The following is a 27,613-nucleotide window of genomic DNA, read 5'->3' on the forward strand; positions in this document are numbered from 1 at the left end:
ATGAGCTTGTCTGTGTTTTCCCCTCTGGCACTGCGGTGCATGTGGGGGTTCACACAGGCGGCCTCATCATTATATTCTTGACTCGCTGGCTACACGTGTTTGTGTGCGTGTTTCGTGTGTGAGTGTGTGTGTGTTGCCTGTTTCTCATTCGAGATATTGATGACTGGCATTACACTGCACAAGAAAGGAGGGTCCACCGGACAGAATGACGCATCGGCTTTGTTTAACAGGACAAACACGCGCACACACACACGCAAACACACACACCTCTGCAGTCATTCATCAAGCCCACAACCTGAGCTGAGGGCCGGCCTCAGGGAAGCCCAGAAGTTAGCACCCTGTGTCACCAAATGGCACTTTTATGTCAGCCAACACCACCTACACCTTGTCGACAATTCAGCTGCAACCTAGAAACCCCACCCGAACTCCTCCGCCGCCATTAATTGTACCTGCCACACAGCAGACTGATCTAAACAGCTTTGTGGTGTTTGTGAGGTCACAGCTGGCCAGCGGGGTTGTTTATTGATAAACCCCCCCTGTGGTTGACCCATGTCAGCTCAGCCTTTGAGCTCATCCGTCACTCGATGATGATGTAATAATCCCAAGGCTTCCACTGGGTAATTTATGTGCTTTCTCACAATGCGTGTACATTTTTTTTAAGCCTCACGCTTTGATGGTGCTGACGGTGGCCAATTAATAACTCATGAGTGCATGATTACCATTCTTCAAGCCGTTTAGACCGTGTTTCTGAATCCACTGGCCGACAGTCTGCATTAGCATTTCCCTCGTTTCCTGATGGCACGGGAGCAGTGAGCGGTAAAGTTTGACAGCTGAGGAGGAAGAACAGCTGTAGGTTGAGAAAGAGGAGAGCGGGAAGGCATTTACACAGCAAGGTGGAGCGAGAAACAAAGTTTAGACAAAAAAGCGAGAAAATAGCAGCTGCCTCATTTTTCATTCCCTCTATATCTCTGCAACTCATCAGCCCCCCTCTCCTCCCTCTTCCCCATCTCTATCCCCCCACGTGTATTAATTACACCCAGTGTTTGCACTGTGGGAACATGCCTGCCACTTACTGCATGACTTGTTGTTCTCTCTCCTAAGTGTGATGGAGGTGGTGCATGCGTGCAGGTGTTGTGCATCGTGGCAGACTCCTTCCTGCTCCTTTGCACAGCGCACACAACAAGGACATGCTGTGAACTGCTACGAAATTATGCAGAGAGGTAGATTAGAAGAAGAGAGCTCTAACTTTTCTCCCTTGGTTCCCTCCACCCAGCTCCTCCTCAGCCTTTTTTTTTGTGTGTCATATGCAAATAGGCGTTATGGAGAGGAGCCCATCGCAGTGTGTGTCCTTCACGTACCACATCATCAGAGTGTATTGACTCATAATAAGGAGCTCGTCTCTCCTCTGCTCCCCTCTTTAATAAGCCTTTTCACTTCAGCGTATTTGTCAGAGTGAAGCTCAAAAGGAGAACATGATGTAAAGAGCTAGAGAGGTTGGCTTGGGGTTTTCATATGCAAAGCAGCAATGTGTGGAAATGTCCTTTGAGGGACATTTGAGCTGGAGAGTGGCTGTAAACGATGTCTTTCTGTTCTGGATGGAACCTGCAAACTCACTGACATTCCCAGCAAGTTGCAATTTTTTCTTTCTTTCTCCCTCCACATTTCTGTTTTTTTTTTCCTCTCAAGATTCTTTTTCCTGCCATGTTTTTTCTTCATATTTTTAGAGAAACATGCACATGAATGAAAGGGTAACAGGTTGTCCAAGATCAGGTGCTAAACATTTGACTAAAAGAGGTGGATTCAACAGCTTTTTGTGTTTCTATTTCACTGTAAAGAGAAACGTCATAGTTGCTTAAATAGAAAGGTAAACTCGTCTTCAGCCAGAAACACTGAAACTGGACTTAGACCCTTTCCTGGCAGAGGAATTCAATGCGAATATGTTTTCATACCAGGACAACAGCATCAATCTAAGAGGGAGACACATGCAGATGCAGCTCTTGAACAATAGTACCCTCTATAGCTCAGCAGTGGTACTGCACCCACCATGGTTTTCAATAGAGCATAAAGAGAGGCTGTGAGGTGCAAAGTGATGTGTTGTTGCTATACCCTCATTATTCTCTGATCGGGGCTATTGATCAGTGGCCTTGGTCAGCCCTGGCCTTTTATTATCTCATGTCTTCTCTTAATGTGCTATTGACTCTCCCTTCACTCAACTGTCTGCTCAGGGAAAAAGATTCGTTGCAGACAAAGACTAATAGACAAAGGCAGAGCAGATTATCACCTTGACAGCCAGCCTGTGTAGCACTGTTTTTCTCTTTTAGGCCTTTGATGTATCATCTTATCTATCACATCATATTGACTTTGGTGTGTGTGTGTGTGTGTGTGTGTGTGTGTGTGTGTGTGTGTGTGTGTGTGTGTGAGAGAGAGAGAGAGAGAGAGAGGTTGCTCATGCATCTGTGTGCTCATGCATATACATATGTGCTTTCTGTGTGAAAGCCTGTGCAGATGAGTGTGTGTGCATTGGCAGGCTTTTATGTGTGTGTCTGTGTTTTACCCGGTCGGAGAAGCTCAGCTGCAGTGTAGTGCCGGGTGCCACGCTGGCACTAATTAAACATCCTCATCAGTCCATTGGCTTAATTAGATGTGTCTGTTTTCTTCACTGTCGAAATAAAAGGCAGCAGAAAGAGGTGTGAAAGAGAGAAAAAGATGTTTGGGTTTTTTTTTTCAGAAGAGCAGGGATAAATGAAAGAGAGGTTAATTTGTCCTTAATTCACATGTGTTTTTGGTTTGAAAAGTTCTGAAATGTGTGCAAATAAGAAAAAAGCTTTCTAACTGTGGCAAAACAAGGGAAAGGGGTTTTGTGTGTCAAAGTGTGTGTGTGTTTGTGTGCGTGTGCAGACAGGGTGAGGGCCTGGGGGGGTGTTGGGGTTGTGGGTTGGAACGCTGCAGGCGTCCTTGCTCCATCTGTTATGAGCTGTACTGTAAGTGACCTAAGCCTGCCCTGCACATACACACTCCAACACACATACAGGCAGTGCACTGAGATCCTATCGAATGCTGTGTTCCAGAGTGATCAGCAGAGCCCCAGGGCTGAAGCTGGTGGTTGAGACCCTGATGTCATCACTGAAGCCCATCGGCAACATTGTGGTCATCTGCTGCGCATTCTTCATTATCTTCGGCATCCTGGGAGTACAGGTGAGAGGGGAGGGGAGCAAAGTGGCAGTGAGGCTGCAGTCTAGCCGGCCGTGACACAGAAACATTATCCTCCTCCCAACACGCTGCAACAGTTTGACATGTGACAAACATTCCCACAATTCTTCACTTTCTCCTGTCCCACCTTGGTAGCGCATACATCATGAAATCTTCGCAGAGGAATAGTTTTTCCATGCACTCTCAACATCATAACTCATACACTGGGATACTTATGTATGCTCATCTGGTCGCGATGGAGATTTCATGGCTAACAGCCCAAGGACCAATCTATACCAACGAGTTCTTTGCCCTTGGCACAGTTCAGGCTCCTGTCTATCCGCCACCAGCATGTTTATGTCCATAAACCATCTGTCCACGTAAAGACGTGTCATGAAGGGTTAATGGCTGTGACGATACCATGAGGCAGAGATTGGAAGCTGTCACTCGTTAAAAGGCATCCATGGAATTCACTGCACAGCCCTTAACCTCTGATGCTGAAAATGCTTGAAATGTTGCCAACTGAGCTTGGTCATCCAGTGAGCTTTTTTTCTTACACTGACACACACACACACACACACACACACACACACACACACACACACACACACACACACACACACACACACACATACATTATTTTTTGTACAAAGCAGGCACAGCTATAGTATTTGTTACTGTAGTTCCAGGCTTTTAGCAGACCCTAAACCCAGCTAGTACCCTAACCCTAATCTTTTATAACCCAAATGTTTGATATTTCTTTTTAAAATCTAATGTGGTAAGGGACAATCAAGATAGAGTCTGCGTTCTAAAAAGGAAAAAAACAAAAAACAAAACATTTTCTTAAAGGAACAATTTGTACATTTCGGAAAATATGCCGAGAGTTGGATGAGAAAAATGATACCACAGTCAAATCTGTACAGTAAATATACAGCAACAGCCAGCAGCCAGTTATCTTAGCTCATCATAAAGACTGAACACAGGGAAAATCAGCAAACCTGGCTCTGTCACTAACTTAAACGTTTCCACCCTGTTGAACAGACTGATCCATGCAGTGGTACCTCTCAGTGATACTTCAGCTCTGGAGCTGAACTTCAGTTGCAGATGTCGACTTCTAACTTGTCTCACTGCTGCTGAAAGGATGGTGGTCTGCCGCTGAAGACCACCACATCAATAAAAGATGCAGAGATGTCACACAAGTAGAGCTGTCCTGTGCATGGTTAAAAGCAAAACAGCCCATGAACACAACTTACTGGGTAGAGTTATTGGACCTCAATGTTGAGATTGTATGAATCTTCTGGAAATATATTTCATATGAAATAAACATGCTTATATAAATACATGTAGATATATCCACTATATCTGTGCATAGGTTTGAGTCAAATAGCATGAAATTGAGTTCCAGTGTAGATAGATGAATAAGGATACAACTTGGCAGCAGAAAAGTGTCTGCAGCTCTTTTAAAAAACATGTGGAAATATGAATATTGACTTGAAAAGATTATGTAAATAATTTAACAGCATTTGTAATTCTAAAATGCCAGACATCTGCTCCAGTGGAAGGATGATTTAAGAAAGCATGACGACCACTTAATCATAATGTACGCCGACATGAAGGAAAATGTAACTTCACATCCTTGCTCATTCCAAGAACTCCTGACTTCCAGCTGAATTTACATATTTTGATCCCACCCTCCAATTTCTGAAACCAAACTTACCACTAATGGCATAATGTAGCTTCATGAATCTGTTTTCTGTTGAGGTTCGCTGTAAAACGAAGGGTGTGTCTGTGTTTTTCTCCCCAGCTCTTCAAGGGGAAGTTCTTTGTTTGTCAAGGAGAAGATGTGAGGAACGTTACCAACAAGTCAGACTGTTTGCAGGCCAACTTCAAATGGGTCAGACACAAGTACAACTTTGACAACCTGGGACAGGTGAGGTCTCAGAAACACATAAATAAATGTTTTCAATATGACGTTTTTTGGTAGAGTATTTCTGCTTCACCCCTTCTTCTCTTTCTCTGTCTCAGGCTTTGATGTCTCTGTTTGTTCTGGCTTCAAAAGACGGCTGGGTAGATATTATGTATGACGGACTAGACGCTGTGGGAGTTGACCAGCAGGTTAATATATTTAAACTGTCTTGCACAGCTACACACATATCTGTACACATATGTAAAATATGTCCAGAGCACATATATAGCTTCAGCTATAGCTGAAGAAAATCCACTCGAAAATATGTGCTGATACTCTCTATTAGCAGTCATTCATAAGTTCGACTTCAGTTCTCACACACAGAAACATTCTGTGTATGTTTCAGCCGATAATGAACTACAACCCGTGGATGCTGCTCTACTTCATCTCCTTCCTGCTGATCGTGGCCTTCTTCGTGCTCAACATGTTCGTTGGCGTGGTGGTGGAGAACTTCCACAAGTGCCGGCGCCACCAGGAGGCCGAGGAGGCCAAGCGCAGGGAGGAGAAGAGACTGAAACGCATGGAGAAAAAGAGACGGAGTAAGGAGAAGGAGCTGGCTGGTCGGTAGTCTTTCCACATCTTTCTGAGTCCTGCTTGATTTGAGCCTGAGCCTTTTTTTTTCTTTCTGCTTTTTGATTTGGTTTGGCCGAACTCGGGAGAACGCAATTAGTGAGCTAGAACCACCTACAGTTGCTACTCTGCGGTAGAACCCTCCTCTTTTCCTTTCCTTGTAGGCTCTCAGGTTTTTGTTGCAGTCCGGTGGTCACCTACTCTGGCTCTGCAGACTCTGCTACAGACTGTGGAAGCTCTTCTCAACCCCAGCATCAAATTGATCAAGTTGGATGTTAAGAAAAGCTTCCATATTCGGACAGTTTGCAAAGCCAGGACAGCTGATCGCTGGTGTTAGCCTCCTATCTTTCCCTCCTCCCTTACCTTGCCTGGTCTACCGTAGACACCGCACTTGGGATGGCCCCTTGGAGCATGCCCAGTGAGTGCTGACAGACGGGGCTTGCATGGTGGTGGGTATGCAGAGCTAGAGGGAGGGGGAGTTGTTGATCATTTAATCACCCTAAACGAAAAGGAGACGACCCCCCTCCCTTCCCCTCTTCTGCATGTGGTTTAGTACAGCCGCAGGGGCAGGGATAGACTAAAATCTGGAAGAAAATGACAAGTCTCCCCTTAGTTTCCCCGTAGCTCTGAGATCACATCACTGAGATTGGTAGGAGTTAGCTAATTCCCTGCCCGTTCCCCCTCCCCTCCGGCTGTATAGGAGTTGGTGACAAACTGCTTGGTTTGGTTTTTATTCTTTCCACTGCCTCCTACATGTAAAAAAAACAACAACAAAAAAACCCCCAACACATTACCATTAGACTTTTTTGTGAATTTAGTGCCTATTCTTACAGTATTTTACCCCCTTAATCGAAAGGCACTTTGTTTTTAAATACCTGCAAGGAGCAGTGGACACCATTGGTTTCTTAAAGCTGAAAAATATCCCTTTGTTTCCGTCTATATGACATGATAATTTTATTTGACCATAGAAATGTTTCCGTCTAACTCTTGAGAAATACAGATGGAGACTGATCTTCCTTTTTCAGGAGGCGTCTGCCAAGGGTATCCGACCAATCGAGAAACTCTCCCAGACCTTTGCACACTCAGTCCAACACACGTACACTTAAATCTCAAGAGGCCCTCCCCTTTTTCTTGAAATCACACAGAACCTTTCATATTTCTATGTTCGTTCCCTGTTTTGCTTTTTTCCTTTGGTAACTTTTGGTTGAAAAGGTTGTCTTCTTTTTTTCTGGCTTGGCATTTTTTCTGCCAGGAACCTTTTTTTTTTTACACACAGTACTGTTCAGGGTCAAAATGCGAAAGGTTTCTTAGTGAAATAGCAACACAAAAAGGCAAGGCTGCTAGCACAAAGAGACAACTTAGTGGAGTAACTCAATAGAATACAATTTGTACGGTGGTTGTATATGTCTTCTTTAGTTTGAGAGTCAATGACTTCTTGATTATTACAAAACAAAAAAGTATTAAAGAACTGGACTCAGAATCACTGGAAAGACAAGACATAGGAACATAAGCCAGCTTAATCTTTCATCGCTTCCTTCTGGCCTTACTCCATCCTTCTTTCCCTCTTTCTCTCTCTTTGACTCTCTGCTGTCTCTAACTCTCCATCCTTCCTTCCTTGCTTTCTTCTGCTTCACCCTGACTAACACGGTCTCATTCCTCTAGATTTATTGGTTCCTGGGGTGAGTTGGGCCCTCTCTGAAGGCACATTGAAAGGTACAGAGTTTCTAGCATGTTCTGTGTGTCCCTTTAACCCCCCACCACCACCACTGACCACGACCACCCACCATGGTGGCTAGGGTTCTAAGTTCAATGATCACGGGAGGTAGGGCCCCATCCCGCGTCCCCACCCCCCTGCCTCTCTCCCATCAGCCCTCAGTCCGCTGGACATGCTGTTACCTGTTTTCTCTGTCGTGGCTTTGTCTTTCACAGCTCTTCCACGCCGTCTGCGATCCATCCACTGTCCACAGCACTGCACTGCTGCACCACCACCACAAAAGAAAACGAGTCTACTATAGTTAGGTTGGCAATGGAGACCTGGTGAGACAGGGAAAAGGTTCTGTCGTCTCATAGTAATTCCTTCAGTAGCCTTTCAAAGAATACTGTCCAGTTTATTACATTGTGGGCCTTAGTTTCATTGTGATGACCATCTTTTCTGTTGGTTGTGATAACAGTGTGCTCACCAAAGTGACTGCTGATTAGCACAAAACACAAAGTACAGCTTAGTTTTGGCGGTATTTGGTCATAGACCATAATGTCGGATAAAGTGAAATGCCTACCTCATGGAGACTGTAGAGGAAAAGACAATGGATCACTAAAGTCATTATGATTCATCCTCAGTGAACTATGAATAACTACACCAAATGTTGTACTAATCCATCCAATAGATGCTGAGATATTTTCTTGAGTACATAAAAATTTTAACCTGTTGGAGGTTCTAGATAGAAAGTCAGGGGATCATTAAAGTCATTGGAATCCATCGTCTTGAAACCATGACGGACTGAACAAAATTTATTGGCAATCTACTCAGTAGTTGTTGAGATATTTCAGCCTGAACCAAAGAGACATATCCATCCTGAAAACAAGACCAAGAGCTGACAGTCACTCTCGCAGTTCCGGGTACTTTGAGTTAACCATCCTAGTTTACTGTATTAGCACGCTAATATTTGCTCATTAGCTCTAAACACGGGCTTTACAAGTATTGTACAGTTGAAATTTTACCAGGTGTTGGAACTGGGTGAAAAATTGAGGAGTCACCAACCACTATGGTAAGTTTTGTAGGTTGAGAAAGTTGAACTGGGCAGGTCAGTAAACTGTGACGGATGTTTTGAAGGGGCAGTTGAGCTTATCATTTAACTGTATGCCATACTTTTCTTCCCTATAAATTCAGCTAACCTTTCAGATTATCTGACTGCTTGTGTTTCTTGCCTGTCTGACATGCTGAGCACAGAGCTCTTATTACAAAAAGGAATGATGGCCACAGCTGTAATAATAAGGCCCAAGTTCTGATAACTCGGAAATATCCTTTAAACTTGACTAACTTGCTGTGAGAGCTTGATCAGGTTGTACAACGGGCCCAATCTTCGATGAGCAGATTCTCTCTGTTGCTGTCTCTCTCTTATAATGTCTTCTATCAAAGGTCACTGGCCTCCATTATGGGGCACTGGACCACAGAAATTCAATCGAGAACATTCTTTAATTATCCCATTGAGTCTGTGCTTGACTCAAAAGCTTGATTTAAGACATCCGGTGCCAAAATATGTAATCACAATAAATTAAACTCTTAACTAGTTTTTTTTTTTTAGTTGCAATCTTCAAATCTTTGGCTCCATAGAACGTATTTCACTTACAAAGATGGCTTAAATAGTTTCTTTGGTGGAAAACAATCTATTTCTAGTTTCTCTGATGTGCGTCAGTAGGATACCATTATTAAATCATGATCTCAAATGGAATTAAGGGTCTTGCCAAGCTGCACAAATTTATCTCGACCTAATGGCTGATTTACTACAACACACTGTGCTCAAAGGTCATAGCGTTACAAGTTGTTGTTAAGTGAGACCTCAGCAGGTTTGTTAACAGCAGTTGGCTCTTGTTGGGCATAAAGGTCATCTCATGGTGGTCTGACCAGTCTGACTGGTTTGCTGTGGCAACTTGTTTCCATGACAATCTGCTTCGGTTATTGTTATGATAAATGGGAGCCGCTGTGAGGCGTGTTAGATGACGACGACCTCTTCCCTAACTCTGCATTTTGAAAGTCTGTGTGTGTGTGCTCATGTTTATGTCTTTGTTTGCACGTAATGTATAGTACCAGGTGCAATGTCAAACAGGGGCACATTCCTGGAAAGCAGATTTCACTGAGCTAGATCGTATCCTTGTGTGTGTGAGTGTGTGTGCATGTGTGAGTGTGTCAGGGAGCAGATGGTGGCAGAACAAGTTGTAAAATATGCAAGAGCAGCTCTCATCCCCAAATCCCCACTCCTCTCAGACTGGGTGACTGTCTGAGAGGCGTTCAGGACCCCACACCCCCACACCCCAGTGCTCCTGTGCTGTAGGGTGCAGAGTGCTCGCAGTGTTTTGGTATTTTTACCCAAAGGTAATTACAGTGCCAAGGACACAAAACATACACGTAAAATACAGTGCCCACACAGTGTGTCACTTTTGCATTTGTGTTAGCGTGTCGGCGTGGTCAACGTTTCGTTGCTGTGTGCGTGGGCATGCACGCATGCCACGCTGCGTGTGCTTGTGTGTGAGCATGTGGACTCTTATCTCCTGCTTGCACTGCGCTGGAGCAGTCGTCTCTAGAGGCTAGCAGGAGGAGAGGAACAAAGAGAGGAGAGGGGATGATGGAGGAGGCGCATTAAGATTTTGACTGAAGAGGAGGGAGGAGGACAAGTGACATAGGGGTGGAGGGGAGATAAAATTATACAAATGCACACACACACTCCATGAAAAGTTCTATCAGCCAACACATGTATTCAGACGGATGTCACAGACACAAGAATTAACTTGGACCTGAATGCTTTGTGACTTCCTAAAGAGTCTCATGAGAACATGCATGTTCTTTTCTACAAGTCAGTCCTTTGGGCTAAATGCTAATGTCAGCATGCAAACATGCTCACGATGACAATGCTAATATGCTGCAGCTATAATGGTTACGATGGTCACTTTCTTAAGCTAGTTAGAATGCTTACTTTGCTCATTACCTCCATACACAAAATACACACACAAAGGCTGATGGGAATGCGATTACTTTTACAGGTATTCAATGACAGTGTGGTAAATCATTACAAAAGTAATGCATTACTATATTAGTTTTTATAGTAACAAAGTAATATAACATGTTGCTAGCAAGTTTTCAATAATATTAGCATAATTACTATAAGATGACCACCATCTATTAAAAATTCAGCAGTTTTCAGTGATGTCATCCCTGTTAAGATTCAACTCAAGTACAAGCATTCAATACACTGTTATTCAATACAGCTACCAACATAAACCACCATGTTCTGAACACACATTAAATAATATATTACCGTAATATACAGTCAAATATGACATTAGTTGTACGCCTGTGGTTATTTTGGTGAAAGTAACGCACAAATAGTGTAATCAGTAAAGCATTACTCCACACAGACAGTAATATAATATAATAGTTTGGTCATAAACCAAAGAAATGGGCAAATTAAAACCCGATGATGAGACTCGATGAAAAGTTAAGGGGTCACCAAAGTTAGCACAGCACAGTTGTTCTATGTGTCTTCCAAATTTAGTGGCAATTCAAAAGGACATTTTACTCAAAACTGTCAATGTGAGCCTCATGATGCTCATTCCTCCTGTGTGCTACACAGATTACCAAATCTCTTGATAATCCATCAAATCGTTGTGAAGACATTTAGATAAAAGTCAAGGGGTCACCAAAGTCCACAGGCTTCGTCCTCTGGGGACCTTGAATGTCTGTACCAAGTTTCATGGAAATCCATCCAATAGCCAAAAGACCAACCAAACAACAGACTGACAAGAGCATCCCTGGAGCCACAGCAATGTGTTGGCTAAAATGACCAGTATTCTGAACCAAGACTGATATTTGAATAGCACACACACATGAACACAAACACACACCTCTCTGACGTCTGTGTCCAATGATTTCTGTAACTGGCATTCACACACACTTCAGGTCGGGATAGAAGTGAAGACAGCTGGGTTTGAACTTCTCTTTCTAGCTCCTGCTTTTCATTTCTCACACATTCATTTGGACCTTATACCTCACCTTCCAGTGTGGCAGTGTAGCTCAGATCTAAACACACTGATGTTCAAACCTCTTCATTTCTAGTACAACCTGGCCCTGAATATCACTATTAACACAGTTTAGAAAGACATTCAAAAGCAGTCATTTCAAATGTTACCTTTAGGGACCTGAAACTTGGGTCCTGACTGCTTTGAAGACTTGACTGGAGTTGAACGTGCCCTAGAAAACCAGCTCTGAATCACACACACATATCATGGATCTGAAGAAAAGAGATGTGGAAGAGGCTAAAGAAAATGGTGATAATCATGAAGCCACAAAACTCCACCATACACAGAGGTAGACATGCATGCAATGACACACAATGAGCTACACAAACACAGACGCAGGATGGCAGTAGTTCCCCTCAGGCTCAATGTGAAGTGTCTCCCTGTTTGAGTTGACTTGCTGTGTTGAGTCATGCATTCTGCAGTCGCAGTCAGTCAGCTCCTTGTGACAGACACATCAGGAGAAGCTACACTACACTGCGCACGATGTATGCGGCAAATTGTAAATATAGTTTCATATTATTTCCTCAATGTTCCACCCTCAGTGAGCTATCAGAGAGATGGCATGCTGAATATTTTGACAGACAGAAGCTTGTATCAGGGTAATGATGCTCTCAGTGTTTCTGCACTGTTTGTAGGCTGCTGGCTGATTTGTGCAGCAATAGCAGGATGGGTGGTAGCACTCAGAAACTCTAGATAATCCTGGATTTTTACAGCAAGTATTTGAAACGTAGCTCCTTGAGACAGGATAGCAGCATTAATGAGGTAACCAATGAATACATTTCAAAGCCCTAATGTGACACACCTAATGGCAAATATACTCATATACCATTTCAGCACCCTGATGCCATATGGCTCTATGAGCTCTATGAGCCACATTTACGTACTTTTGCGACATCTGATCATTAAATTGCGAATAGTTACCAAACTAACCTTGTTTCCTAGAAATTCTGTTTCTTGTTAGAAAGAAATTCTGTTTGGTTGGAAGTGTGATTGCTGCCAGGATTATGTTTGGTTTGACTGTTCTTTTTTCAAGGGAATGAAGCACGGGAGTTGTAGGCGGGTGGTCAGGGTGGAGGATGGTTCACATCCTGAGTTTGTTGTGTGGTTAGTTTTGAGGCGACAAAATCGCTTTGATTTAGTGTCAGGAAAGATTGTGGTTTTTGGCTAAATTAACATTTTGTTTTGATTTTTTTCAATATTAAACGAGACCACAATCTTTCTCTTCTCTGCTGTCTGACTTTATCCAAATGTATGTTTGTTTTAATCCATCACAGTAACATATGTGCGCACTGAAGTGTGGGTTTATGATTTGTCTCATATAATTTTTTTCTTTATAATATTTCAGGCACAGTTAGCTGTTCATTCTATGAAGGCTCTCATGGAAAAGAGATATGTGTGTCAGATCTCTGTCACAGTGCACTGTGAAAGCTGAATAGTGTTTAATACATTTTGTGTGAGATTAGATTAGATCAGCGACTGTTAACAGCCAGGCTTCGATACGATACTGAACTGTGCAGCCGAAGCATTGCGTTTCCTTTAAAACACATTTGCTGTTGCAGATTGGCTGTAAATCTGTCATTTCTCTGAGTCAGGGCCCAACAAACAATGAACTTTGTAAAAGATGCAGCCTTGTATGGTCTTCACGAGAAAAGCTGCAGGGTAGTAAGTACAGTAAGCAGTGTAACAGTGACACACTGTTGTTGTCTCTGTGCTGCAGCACATGGATATTTAAAGTGAAGCAATCATTCTGAGGTTAAAGGAGCAGCTTTCAGTGTTCAGTTGAGTGCGTTTGTATCCACATAATACAAACCATGTGGGGTAAAAGTTGTTTAGTTATGTAAAGGCTGTTTGTGTTTAACCTACACTTGACTACATTGTGAATTAGAGCCACAGGACATATTATAATGATAAATATAAATATAAAAACAGAAGTATTTATGCATGACTTTTGTTGTGCTGTTTAACACTGGGGGAGAGGGAGCTGGTAAACAAGGAGAGGATGAAAAGGAGAAGACAATGAGAAACAAACAGACAGAGCAAGGGAAGCTAAGAACAGAGGAAGCATCTGTTATAACCTGTGGTACATTATTGTGCAGCCTTTTCTGTGAACGTGCTGCGGGTGTATTACGTTGTAAGAGATAGACCTCTGTGTGCTTAGGATATGAGTTTGAATGTGTGTGTGCCATGTCAGTCAGAGAACTGTAGCTCTGCCATGGTAACAGATGGCCCTTGACTTCCCAAACAGGCTGAACAGATCAACAGTGTAGCCCGAGCGGTTCTGTCTGGGTCAGCCCCCACATGAATTCACTCTATCACAACACCCTGTCATCACACCGCTCCCCAGTCATCTTATAGAGAGTACATGTACATCAAGATTCTGTCACACTGTTTATGCTAGTTTCAGGCTGCAAAAAGGATTCGATTGAATCATTTTGTTATTTTTGGCCATAGATCATAACCTCTTCCCGCCTCTGTTGGTGGTCTCATGTTGTTTGGATAATCACATATTTAAGTGCTGGTTGCCAGTCATGCTACCCAAAATAGTCAGACCACATCTTTCGTAGTACTTAATTCTCAAGTGCGGTACATTATGGACCTGCAGTGATTCTGACAGCTTTCTGTAAATCGGCCTCCCACTCAGAATCCAACAACAGCTCTTCCCTGCTGTTTTTCTATTCATGGCTTCTGTATGTTACCAAGCTGACTGCACACAGCCAACGACCACAATCGAAGCACAACCTGAAAGATATGTATATATATATATATATATATATATATATAAACAAACAAAGTTATATTTACATTCATTATTTCTCACAAATACACACTGTGTGTATCCTTGAGACCAAGTAAACAGGCCAAATACATTTCCGCTCTCATAAAACATTTGCAGAGCCATTTTTGGATGAGTCTGAAAGCTACATTGTTTGCATCCATGTCTGCTTACCAGCAGTCTTTTCCTTTCTGGTCTTTGCAGGCGCATTGCTGCTCGTCATGGCACGTTACCACCACCAGCTGTCCATCAGTGAATAGTGTGAAACCACGGCCCATGTACAAGTGTGTCCTTGTGCACAAAATATGCATAAAACAGAAGCACAGTCTTAAGAATACTGCTCCATAGCACTACTACTGGTCAAAACTCCACACAGTTCCTTTAATTTAGTGTTAAGAACTCAGCATATACATTGTGTGCAATGAAACAAGGGAAGAAAGCGATATCTTCCCTCCTACCACCGCTCACCTTCTGGAAAGTGGCAAAGCTGCAAAAGCAATTCAGTAACACACAAACAGCTAAAAGCTACCCTGTGGAGTTTTTGACTACTAGCAGCACCATGGAGCCATGCTTTTAAGAGTGGCTCCCCATGTTGTTTGTGTTGTGCTTTCGCTCAAACACATAGATGATGTGATGCATAATTCGGCCACTTGTTACTGACACACCAGCTGTTCTGCTGATCGACAAAAACAGCAATGCAGCTGCAAAGGCTGGCAAGAAGACTGCAGCCTTGGTAACGCACACGCAATTTATGGCAAATGCTACTACTGGCCTTTAGCCTGAAAATCAAAACATTTCTTCAGACATGAAATACTTTGAGGTGAGATCCATGAGGTGTTTACATTATTTTGGATACTCCCAGTAGGTGAGTTCACTCTGACATTCAGGTTAGAGGACGTGGTAAAAAGTAAGAAGTGGGAAGTAGAGTAAAGTTAATGTGGCTGACTTCAGGGAGGACAGCTTGAGCTGCTGGCCGTCTTCGGTTAAGCATATTATGTAATATATTTTTAAGGAGCTTCCAGGAAGGAATCATTTATCTCTGAAACACTCGTTGACTGGATATACTTTCATTGTGAATGCACTTCTTTATGCAAATCACACATATGTACACTGACTGTGTTTAACAAGCAAGTGGTGAATTGACTCCTTTACGGAATGAATTACGGCATGAAAACATCTTTTTGTGTTAAACCTAATGACAATGATTATAGTCTTCACCATGGAAACTTTAATAATCCCAAATGCAGGTCAGACATACTTTGAGGTTCCCAAAGTTTTCCAACCTTTTGAACCTTTTTAGGTCCCCCAAAATATATGTAAATCTAAGCTAAGCCACCACATAATGTAAGTCTCTATATCTCAGGTCAGCCAGTTTAAGAGTCAATAAAAAATAGACGAGGGCTTTAAACCTCTGTCTCGTATGTAATGGTGTTCCGATTTGTTAAAAACAGGCGCGGGCAACTGTTCAGATGATGGAGTCAGCAGCTGATGTGGACAATGTGACTGTTGTATTCTCCGTGTAGATTCATAAATCCTCATCACCTTGATGTGGGTAAACAAAGTCATTCCCTGTGTTGTGGTGTTAATCTCTGTTGTCAGTACACGGCCAGCAGTCAACAACAAGACGAGGATAATAGGATCATCTCCTCACACATCGTTTAACCTAGTGCCACACACACACACACACACACACACACACACACACACAGATATCCAAAAACACAAGTATGGGTATGTGCAAAACAACTCTTGACATTCCATGAATAGCGGTTCTTCATCTATTAGCTCACACACACACACACACACACAACACACACACACACACACACACACACACACACACACACACACACACGCACACACACACACACACACACACACACACACAAGCCGATCCCAGCTGTATCTGGGTCAGAGCTAACAGAGATGAATCTAACAGAAGTTTCATATTGCCCCTCTTTCTTTCTTCTATTCCTCTGTTGTAGAGACGTAATTAATAACACACCAGTCCTTTAAGGGCGAGTAAGAGAAAGAGAGGGAGTGAGAGTGGGGAAAACTCTCAGAAGGGAGGAGAACGAGTGAGATATGGTGACACACCTTGGCTGGAAGTCGCAGAGATGCTGCTCGGGGGTGTTAAAGTTTGATGCCACAAGGTGTTGGTAGCAGTGTTAAGTGAAGCATCAAATGTGATGAATCATTCAGAACTTTTGGGGGGTTAGCAGTGACTGGAGGCCATGTTACTGCAACTGCTTGGGGGTGTGCCAGTGGGTGTATATCATGGTTTCCTGACACGGACCCCACTTCCAGCCCACCGAATAACATCATATCCTGAATTGTAAAAGTGAAGTCAAACTCCAACCACATCATGTATTAATGTACTTCATCCAGTAGAGTAGCTAACAAAGCTCGTTTGCCCCCCGACAACATCAAATATATTAGTTCAACCACAAATCTGGAGGCCTGAATGACTGATGATGGTAATGTACTGAACAGGTGTACTGAATAGGTGGCTGAAAATCAAAAGTAATAGAATGAGTAATAAAGCTCATTCATTTCCAGAAGACAAAGTTCATTAAAAGCTGCTTTAAGTGTTGTCAAAGAACATACTGTACGGTCAGGTCAATACTTCTGTAATTGAAAAGCTGAAAGTCATTTGTGGGAGGAAAAACTGCCCGAACAACACTCGCTATGAATGTTTCATGTTGGAAACTTTCTCAATGAATATTTCATATACAGAAATGTCAAGTAGAGAACAGCGCGGAGCAGAGTGGCAGACAGGCTCATACTGTCGTGCTGCACTGAATGTAGTGATGAAAGGGACATGAGGTGGACTGTGAGTGTTCCTTTATTTCTCCTGAGCAGGGGAGTTCTCTATGCAGGGGTACAAAACCAAAACCTGGACCTGTGTGTGAGTGTGCATGTGTGATATATCCAGGAACAGGTGTTCAGTACAAATGCTGAAGTAGCAGATGAGCTGTGTATGATTAAATCAAGCTGGACAACACACACGTTGTTGCAGAGGATTGTTGGACTCATTATAGTTTTAATTTGGGTGTCACAACTGATTAGACTAACGCTGACCTCCTCTGCTCCAGTCTTGGCCAGTTGCAGTTAGAAATTAATAGATACAATCTAACAGTGTGTTGTGTTGAAGGACTCTGACTTGATTTGGTTTGTTTGATTTTTACAACTGGAATCAGGATTGTTGATGTCAAGTAGCAGGAGAAATGTTCGCATCACAGCACTGGACTGCAGACTGGACTTGGGCACAGTGGTGCTTTGAGCTATATGCTGGACACCAATGGATTAAAGTCCATCGTGATGGGAAGATTGATGTTTTTACAAAATTTCATGGCAGACAGTTTAAAAGTTGTTGAGATATTTTACTCAAATCCAGAAATGTCAAATCTATCCAGTAGTTCTCAAGACAAAGGCTCCCTCATGGTGGATGAAAAGTCTGCAGGATTCATCCTTTGGGGATCATGAATGCCTGTACAAAATTTCATGGCAATCCACCCAGTAGTTGTTGAGATACTTCAGTCTGGACCAGTGCGGTGAGCAAACCATCAGATCAATACTGGCGTCCCTGCAGCCATGATACCTGCATGACCAAAAACAACCAGCTGTAGCTGAGTTAGTGTGGTCTGCCTCATTAAACCAGTCCAGAAGGTTTCAGTGCCATACTTCAAGCCTTGCTGTAGAGTTTACATTCCTCGTTTCTTTAACCTTTCCTTTGTAATTTCCAACATATATCTGACACAAAGAGACACATCTGTTTTCCATGCATGTCTTTCTTTGTGAGAGTTCTTGTTTTTACCACATTTCAGGGGCTGCCCAGCCAGGTGACTGTAATTATAGTGTAAATGATGTCCAGTGTTTTATCCTCTGTATATACTCAATCCTTCAACATATGCTCCTCTCTGACTGTCAAGGCTAAACACTGTGAGTGGAAACAGACTAGAAATAGTCATTATGTGCTGGGTCTTCATAAGTTTCAGTAATCTTAAAATCTGTTCTCAGGTTTAGTGTCAGGCACAAGGATTATACAGGATTTGATAGAGTGAAATAGACAACAACATTTATTTTTACTATCTCATGTGTGGTTCATAGCTTCGAAAGGGTTTTAACTGAAAATCTTGCATGAAAAGCCTTTAACCATAAAAGGCGAAGACGTTAAAATCATCTGTCTCTTGAGGACTTCTTTCCTGCTGTAGCTGTAGTAGCTGACAGGGACTGTGTTAATATTGTTGCTCTGGATGGATTCCACAGTGGGAGAAAGGGTACAATGCTGTGTCATTATACTGTTTAAGAAAAAGCTTCCCATCGGTCTGCACTTTGTCATCACTGTTATTCCTGCTACTCCGCCCTCCACTCACACCGTCCAATCGCTTGGCTTCACCATTCAGTCCCCCATTTCAAATGATCCATCCTGCTCAAGTATGACTCAGAAAGAGGTGTGTCAGTCTACCACGTGAACCAGCACAATGTGTGTTTGTGTGTTACAGAGTGCGGATGAGTGTGTGTGTGTGTGTGTGTGTGTGTGTGTGTGTGTGTGTGTGTGTGTGTGTGTGTGTGTGTGTGTGTGTGTGTGTGTGTGTGTGTGTATCATGCACTGTCATTTAAATGATGTCATGTTTTCCTCTTTCTTTTCTTCTGGACTCCTCAATTTGCTCTGCTGCTCCTCTCTGTTACTCCCCACTTTGCTTCATTTCTCTCTTTTTATGTGGTTTTTGTCTCTTTTGTCTCTGTGTCTGTGCCTCTTCCTCTCTGTTTGATGTTTAAGCAACGCAGCAGAGCATTCGGAGATTCCAGTTAATTCTTTTAACTTTCTTTATTGTTTGACAGTAACTCTTTATGTTGATATCCTTTCTTTCTATTATTTTTCCTTTTTTTTTCCTTTTAAGACTCAGTGTTTGCTGGATTTGAAAATTGGACATCCAGTCTGTGACATTGAAGGCTGACACATTTTTCCTGGCAGACACTGAGTCTCAAGGTTTACTACTGAGCCATTCACCATGAAGGACAGGGGCATAAAAGCAGCAGCCGCATCCAACCAAAGTACCGCTTCAGAAATGTGAAAATATAAGTGTTTCTCACTGACATTTGACTCATTTCCATCCAGATCTGTTACCTTTAAAGTGCACTGTTGCTGCTTTTACGGTCTGTGCCCTGCTCTTTCTTTCACAGCCATTGTTTTTATCATGCAGGATCCAAACTTTAAGTCTCCTCTAGTCCTCACATCTCCTCTATTCCCTTCAGCCATATCAATCCACACTCCTCATCCCAATATTCCAGTCATCCGTAAATCTCTGATGGAACTACCAGACCCATAGAGCCTTCAGACACATTGACAGGAGATCCAGAAAGGCAGAAACCATTGCACTAATGAATCAAAGTCATAGCAGTGTCTCGTGTTCACGGTCAGGCCTCCTGTTCATCGGAGTAGCTGGCACAACATCCTCTCCACATCACAACCTGCTGTAGACACCCTCACATGATCACCACATTCTGGACAGCTGCAGGTCCACTGTGTTCCAGACCCATTCTCTACATATCCAATCCAACCCACACAGCCACAGGGCAGCCACACTGCTGTGCTGTGCGGTTCTTACTCATTGGTCCCACAACCAAGGACCCTTACTGTGTCTGTATTTCCCAACAAAGACCGGCTCGGAAACGTATGGATTATGTTTTTGAGCGTGGCTGCGTGCAAAAGCAACTCCACTGCCGAATCCTCAGCCCCTCACATCCTCACCTCCAAAAGAGAGCTGAGAGTCCATGAAGGGGAAGGTGAGTGCAATGGAAGACAGAAGGAGGAATAAGGCTATTGGGGTTGTTTTTGGACAGGGAATTATTTATTGTTTGTTGGTTTTTTGTTTTTTTCTTAACTCTGTTTTTCCTTCTTCGCGTCTGTCAGACTCCGGGCAGATTTTCAGCTGGGGTTTTAGATCTCTTTACAGCCAGTGAAGTCACTCAGTAAACCTAAAAGTGAATGCCCAGGATCCAGCTGCTTTGCATTCTGGTTGCGCTGCGGCTCAGTTATGTCTCTGTCGCTGTTTCAGTGTCCTCAGGAAAGGTTTCAGAAGTGGAGCATCTGCTCTGCAGCAGCCACATTTTCTAATGCAGTTTAGAATTGTTTTTCCTTAACTTTTTGTTTTGCACTATGCACGTTTGCAGCTCATTTAGCAGATGCTTTGTGGGTGTACTTTAATTGGTTTAATGGACTACCCCACGCCTGAACAGTGCTTATCAAGTAGCCTACATTGGTAAAATTTATAGAGGCATATGTTTCTCTTAGTTTGGCTCTCTGTCCTCATTAATTTGTTTGTCTTTTGGAGAACAACAATCAACCTACCCAATGATGGTCGGGAGCTATTTGATGTCAAGGTGACAAGCTTTTGTCCCCGGCTGTGGTTACTCATTTTAAATGTCAGTGATTTTATAATAATGATATAAATAATGATTTTAGCAGAGCTGCTTTGCAGCCGCTTGGGAATGACTGCTCGTAGTATGTACGAGCTGCGATTAAAGGTGGGGTGACTCACTCTGGAGAAAGATTAGAGATATTTGCCGAATTTGTAATTAATCAAACATCTCCTCATTGTCCGCTAGCTGAAAAAAAAAAAAAAAAAAAAAAAAATGTTTTAAACAAAGTCGTGGACTATTCCAGCCAATCAGCAACAGCTTGCATTCATAAACTTGTTTACTGTAAATGCTTGTTTTGCAGTATAGGCTTTGCTGTGAAGACAAACCCAAGACCAAGTGATTTATTTGATTTTGAGTAATTGCTGATAAATAATGGCATCTTTATACATTCACAAGAGAATGTCACGGTTCACAGATGCAAAATTAGACCAGGCATGTAAAGATGGCAGTCCAAAAAAAGAGCAGCAAGCGAGGCAATCCAGTCATGGAGCCGGACCATGGATTGATACACCGGTTAGAATGGAAGCAGCCACGATAGAGCTGCTACGCGATGCAGCCACATCCTGTGGACACTGACCAGAAACAGCATCAGAAGACAAAATGCAAAGTGTTGTAAAGATCTGCTTGTTCTGTGAGTCACTAAGACAACACTGATTCCATTTGGATCGCAAACATGAAAAAATACTTTCACAATAGTTACTTGAAATTGTAAGTTGGGCAGTTACTGTATGTAACAACCATAATGAGATCTAAGTTCCCATGAGATGATTGCCCTGGGTGGTCTGTTAAATGAATTGGTGTCCATTATGAGGATTGAGATGCAGAAGGCAGGTATTGTGACCTGTACGGAGAGGTTGGCAGGTCGTGACCCTTCAGTGCCTTTGCATCCATCCTCAGACCCTTTCAAAGCGATGAGAGCTGAGAGAGGAGGCTGCCACATCAGTGAAGGAGGGACTCTTTCTGTTGCTACCTTTTCTCAAAAAATAATAATTTCAATGCCAGCATGGACTCAGAGCAGGAGCAGCATAAACTCCATTTCTCATTAAGTGCCGCTCTCCTCTTTTCTCTGTGGAGGAAAAAAGAGAGCAGTGGGAGTGAGAGCAGGAGAGTTAGGGCACCTGGTGTAATTTAGCTTCCTAAACTTTCACCTTTTCTCCCCTCGCTTCATTCCCTTCCCTCTCCTCTGGAGACTAGTTGAGCTTTTAGCCAAAAGGTTTCTGCCTCTCTCTTTCCTTCCTTTTTCTTCTCCCTTATCGCCCTGTCTCTTGTTCCGTCTTGGACTCTTTGCTCCATCCATAACATTAAGGGCAATGCTTACTTACTTCCTCAAAATTACTGTTTTGGGAGAAAGGCGTTCTCACTTCAGCTATCCCATATTACATTACACTCTTTTTCTTGGCCCAATAGTTAAATATATTTTACTGTATGGTAATGTACAACCCTGAAAGTTGTGCTGTGTAAAACATAAATAAAAACAGAATGTGATAATTTGCAAATCCTTTTTGTAACAGAATGTGTTTTGGTATCGTCTTGCTGAAATAAGCAGAGATGTCCCTGTAGAAGGTGTCATCTGGAGGGCAGCTTGTGTTGCTCCAACACCCTTTCAGCTGTGCCATTGCAGATAAGGTGCCAATGCCACGGGCACAAATACACCCCCATACCATCACAGATGTTCATTTTTTAACTTTGGTAACAATCTTGATGGCTCTATAGGACATCTGAAATGTGGACTTGTGAAGCTATTTTGTAGGTTTTTAATGCAGCACTGCATAAGAGATCAAAAGGTCAGAAATGTTCAGTGCTTTCAGCCTGGCCTCTTAGGTGCAAAGATTTATCCAGACTCTATGATTCTTTTGATAATATTATGGTTTTTAGATAGTCAATTCCCAGAATTCCTTGCAACTGTGCATTGAGAAATGTTGTTCTTAAACTGTTAGATGACTGAGCCTTTTGAGGATGCTCCTTTCATGGCCAATCATGATGCTATCACCTGTTACCAATGAACCTGTTTACCTGTGGAATGTTCCAAACAGGTGTTTTTGGAACATTCCACAACATTCCCAGTCTTGTTGCTTCTGCCCCAACTTGTTTGAAATATGTTCAATCAAATTCAGAAAGAGTGAAGTTTATCAGTTTGAACATTAAATATCTTGTCTTTTGACTGTATTCAATTGATTTTAGGTCAAAAATGATTTGCAAATCATTGCATTCTTTTTTTATTTATGTTTTACAAAGCGTCTCAAGTATCAGGGTTGTAAATGGAACAGCAGGTGTACTACGCTAGGAGGAGTGAAAAAGTTGGATACAACAACAGCATCTTTTGCAGCATACTTTGATGAATGAGGGAGTATAGAGGAGGTGAAACAAAGGGGCCGCTATTATGTGTGAGTGTCTGACTACTTTGGCTCAGCATGCACCTGCAGACTGCAAGTAGAACAGAGTAAAAACAATGTTTGCTCATTCAGAGATAATGGACAATCTTGTAAATAGGAAATCCCAGTGAATAAAGCTGTTGCATCTCACAAGGGCTATCCTAACTGCCCTGATTCAAAGGCATGTGCCCAGACTTACCCAGACACTTTAAACCTGCTTTATCATTTGTCTTCTCGGTGGGCCAAGCGGTGAAATGTCCAAAATTATAGCCTCATTTATAATACACAGCTGACAAGATGAGGAAGTGTTGCTTGGAGACAACTCCAGCACCTGATGTGCTGAAAAGCAAAGCAGGAGACTGAGTCCATCATCCTGTTTCAGTGCATTTATTTGAAAAGCCAGACCAAGCACACCAGAAGCCACATTATTTTCACTTCCTGGCACGCACTTCTCTGTAGGAGCTCAAGAGCAGTCAAACTCCTGCATTGGCTGCCCTGTGGTTCAGCTGGTACCACCATCTCCCCTGTTGTCAATATCAATAATTTCCAGCAGGCGCAAAATTAGCTCTTAGTGAAGGTTTTCCTGAGCAAGAATATTAAATAATTAACTTGAAGACAGAGCACAGACCTCAACAATTCTCCAGTTTGCAATGCTGCAGCCAGGGCCATTATTTACCTTTAACAGCAGAAACAACAAAAATTTCTGCACCTTTGTAACACTTCTTACACACCTACACAGAGATTTCACATTAAAAGCCTTAAAGCAGCTCATAAGGCATCATTTTCATCATCTTCAGGAAAGGTTGAGTTTCACTCAGAGTACCTCAATACCAAATGAATTGAAGGAATTAAACCAATTGAAGGAGTTAAAAATAAAAGAATGAATAATGAAAAAAAATGCTGTGGAAATGTGCATTACACTAAATTTAGCTTGTGCTTTGAGAATATTCTGAGCTCTCCATTGATAGTGTGGACCTGGAGCGATTTATCTGAAGAGATGAATTTCAGCCCCAAAAGATGCAGATACAGTGTATGTGTTTAACATTGGATGGGTAGTCTGTTAATGGACTCTTGCTCTTAGCTTACTCAACTCTCCTGCCTTACTCCCTGATCTATGTGCTGTTTCTCCAATACGACAGGGAAACGAATAGGCACACTCTATGAACTGCACGCACACATGCACACTCTTGGGGATTGTTCCAGCCCAGCACAGCTGCAATCGCAGCAGCACACCTGGGCTAATTGGGCAGAGAGGGAGCGTTCCCAACACCCAAAGGGACTATTGCCTTTTGAGTGTGTGTCGTGTGTGTGTTGTTCCCTTTTTCATGTGACCTAGAGCCTCTCCTTCACTGATGGAGTGATAAGATGATAGATGGCACAATCTTCCTCTCTCTTCCTCATCCTAACTCCCAGCACATCCTTCCATCCCCTTCGGATGGAGGAAAGAGGTGAGGAACAAAGTGATGGATTAGTATGGAAAACTTTTCTCCTGCATTATGTTCTTTTCCTTAGAAGAGGGAAGTGAAAAGAAAAGGGGCGCTGAGTCAGCTGACGATCAGAGAGAAGGAGAGATGGCCAAATCTCCGGACCAAAATATCCCAAGAGCCTCCTCCATGGAGTCTCTTACGTGCACACACACGTTGAGCAGTGCTGTTTACCTCCCATCACACTCACTCAAAGACCTCCTTTAAATAATAGTTGACCAAAGGAGAGGAGAGGAGACTGGTCTGCAGACCATAGGAAAGCTTGGCTGGAGTCTCTCTTTCTCTTTGTCCATCGTCTCATCTGCCTCCCCCCTTTCTAATCTCTTCTCTCTTTACATATTTTTAATACCACCCTGAGTGACTTTGACACATTTAAATGTGCAGGGCGGTGTTGTCGTGTTTTACTAACCACTCTTTTTGAAGCAGCTTTGGTGACTCCAGTCCTCAACACAGCAGGTCTACTGTACTGTGCCCCTGTATATTACCTCTTATCTCACTTTTTGAATGCCACTTCCTCCCCCTCCTCCTCCTCCCTTCCCATTGCCCCACTCCCTGCAACCCACCCCCAACTACTTCCCACTTCTAACAGAAGCTCAGAGTAAGCCCTACTACTCTGATTACTCCCCCACCCGCCTGCTCATCCACAAGATGTGCACCAGCCACTACTTGGACCTGTTCATCACTGTCGTCATTGGGCTCAATGTCATCGCCATGTCCATGGAGCACTACCAGCAGCCTGAGGTCAGACACTGAGGGAGGAAGGTGGGGTAATGATAGGCTCCTTCTTTGAAATGTTACACTTGTGTGCTATCAAAATGATCACGTTTATAAGGTACTGAATAATGGCCATTAAAGGCTTCATTCTGAAAAAGACCAGTATCTATATTGGCTTTTAAAATTTAATGTCATTGCAGCATTAGTTTTAATCTTCCTGGAACAGCAGGTTTATGGCTTTAGAGGACTTCAGATTGTGTCAGGTATATAAAGTCTGCCAATGCTATGCTAGTTCTTGTAACAAGCATGACAGAGGGATCAGGTCAAGAGAAAAAGAAATGCAAGATAAGTAAGATAAGAATTGTAAAAGCCTGGTGAGAGAGGCAATGGTGAACTGTAAAAGGAAGGTCAAAACAATGAGGAGATTAATTTACATTCAATAAAAGAGAAAAAAGACACATTAAAAGTGTTTAGAATAGTGGCCGTAGTGTGGTACGGCAAATTTTACCCATCTGGTGAACCCAGAAGGCTATGTATATCCAGAATCAAGGTCTGGTTTGGATACTTCTAGGATTTATAGCCCATATGCTAATCGCCACCAGGCAGAACTTCCAGCTGGGGTTTGTCTTCCACACATTTTAGAAATATTTCTATTGCTTTAACACATTGCTGGACACCTGCTTGATCAGAACCTTGAGGTTCAGGTAGAACAATAAATGGCTGAGGGAGGTGGATGGACGGACTGTATTTAGCAAGATTCCGCAAGAGTGAAAGAGACAAAGAGATGCAGCAAAAAAGAGAGAAGAAGCAGCAGAACTAAAAATGAGACGAATAAAAGGTTAAAGCACAGATGAGGGGGTAAGGCAGGGTAGATGGGAATGGGGTAGATTGGTAAGGGATGAATAACAAACTGCAACTGGTCTTCAGTCGATGAATTGCCACCAGCGAGGATTTACTGAAATCCCTGTTGACCACCAGTTCTCTGCCTGTCTTGCTGCTAAAGGTCAGTTTTTACATGCAGATGGGCACTGAGTTCTCCCACAGGCGAAAATGGACACTCTGATTCTAATGGCCTTTTCGCAGAGAATGAGGGAGGGAGGAGTGGAGGGTGATGTGAGTGATCTATTAATGCAATGGCTAATTCAGGAGAGGAGGACAGTACGGTACAATATGGACTATTTGGTATGTCATGCAAAGACTGTAAATGCAGGAAAATTGTATATTTACACAGAAGGTAGGAAGTCAAATATTGTTTTCCTTTGAAAAGGGGAGAAGCAGCAGTAAGGTGAGATCATTTCATTGGTTTTCAGTGCAGTTTCAGCACATTTCATTAAATGAGTGGTGGTGAAATCCACAGCTTACTCTAAGAAAACAGTAACAATGTAATGGTAGGTTTACTGCCTTGTTAAGATGGATAGTTGTGCAGGTCATTAATCTATAACATGACTCTCCCTGACATCCTCAGGAGTTGACCGAGGCATTGAAGATCTGTAACTACATCTTCACCCTCATCTTTGTTCTGGAGTCTGTCTTCAAGCTGGTGGCCTTCGGCTTCCGGCGCTTCTTCAAGGACAAGTCAGTATCTAAGTAACTGCTGTGCTCGCCACAGTAATGACCTTTCCCAAACATCTTGGACGCAGATCAGACAGAAATCCCGAATAAACACTTACCTCCCAGTTTAGGGTTTTGACATTTTAGTGGATGTGATATTGTAATAGATTGGTGGTTAAAGGTACCGTTTCTTAACCTCTGAGTCATGTGGAAAATCTGAGGCAGCGTTCAGAGAGCTTAAATGAGCTTTTTCTAAGGTGCTCCAGTGGATGGTTCTCAGTGAGGCCTGTATGAATACAAACGGCCTCGTTAAACACTCATAAAACACGCTGCCTTAGATGATTTCATAGCTCTGAAATCCCTGGCGTCCCACCGAAAACCGCACAATAATGCACAAACACAATCACAATAACACAAATGTAAACTAGCACACATCACGTACACATGAATACATACACACATACACACCTCAGTGGAGGCATCATGTTTCTGGACCAGAGCTGACCACCAAGGACTCCATCATGTCCATTCTCTTTGCCAGAGCAGACCATTACCTTTTTGGATTTGGCAGTGGTCCAGTTTGATATTACTACACACACACACACACACAGGTACACACAAGCAGATGAACATAACACTTAGCCAAGACCTCAAGGACTCATGTGACAATCTAACTGATTCTCTAATTGATTTTCTTTGTTGATTCACACATTTTAAGTATCTAAACGGGGATGTGAGGGATAAACTTCAGAGTGGACTTGTGAACTCAGAGAGAGAG

At 42.8% G+C, this 27,613-nt stretch overlaps 1 protein-coding gene across 1 annotated transcript in view; it reads left to right on the forward strand.

Moving 5' to 3' along the window:
- cacna1g (calcium channel, voltage-dependent, T type, alpha 1G subunit) overlaps positions 1 to 27,613 on the forward strand; it is a 236,029-nt gene that overhangs the window by 188,441 nt on the left and 19,975 nt on the right. Inside the window, exons 24-30 of the mRNA XM_070989948.1 lie at positions 3,069 to 3,195; positions 4,994 to 5,119; positions 5,215 to 5,304; positions 5,502 to 5,694; positions 7,388 to 7,438; positions 25,160 to 25,311; positions 26,750 to 26,859. Coding sequence (XP_070846049.1) covers positions 3,069 to 3,195; positions 4,994 to 5,119; positions 5,215 to 5,304; positions 5,502 to 5,694; positions 7,388 to 7,438; positions 25,160 to 25,311; positions 26,750 to 26,859 — 849 coding nt within the window. The remainder of the gene's footprint in view (positions 1 to 3,068; positions 3,196 to 4,993; positions 5,120 to 5,214; positions 5,305 to 5,501; positions 5,695 to 7,387; positions 7,439 to 25,159; positions 25,312 to 26,749; positions 26,860 to 27,613) is intronic.

This window comes from Chaetodon trifascialis, chromosome 21 (genome assembly GCF_039877785.1).
Source record: "Chaetodon trifascialis isolate fChaTrf1 chromosome 21, fChaTrf1.hap1, whole genome shotgun sequence".
NCBI lineage: Eukaryota > Metazoa > Chordata > Actinopteri > Chaetodontiformes > Chaetodontidae > Chaetodon > Chaetodon trifascialis.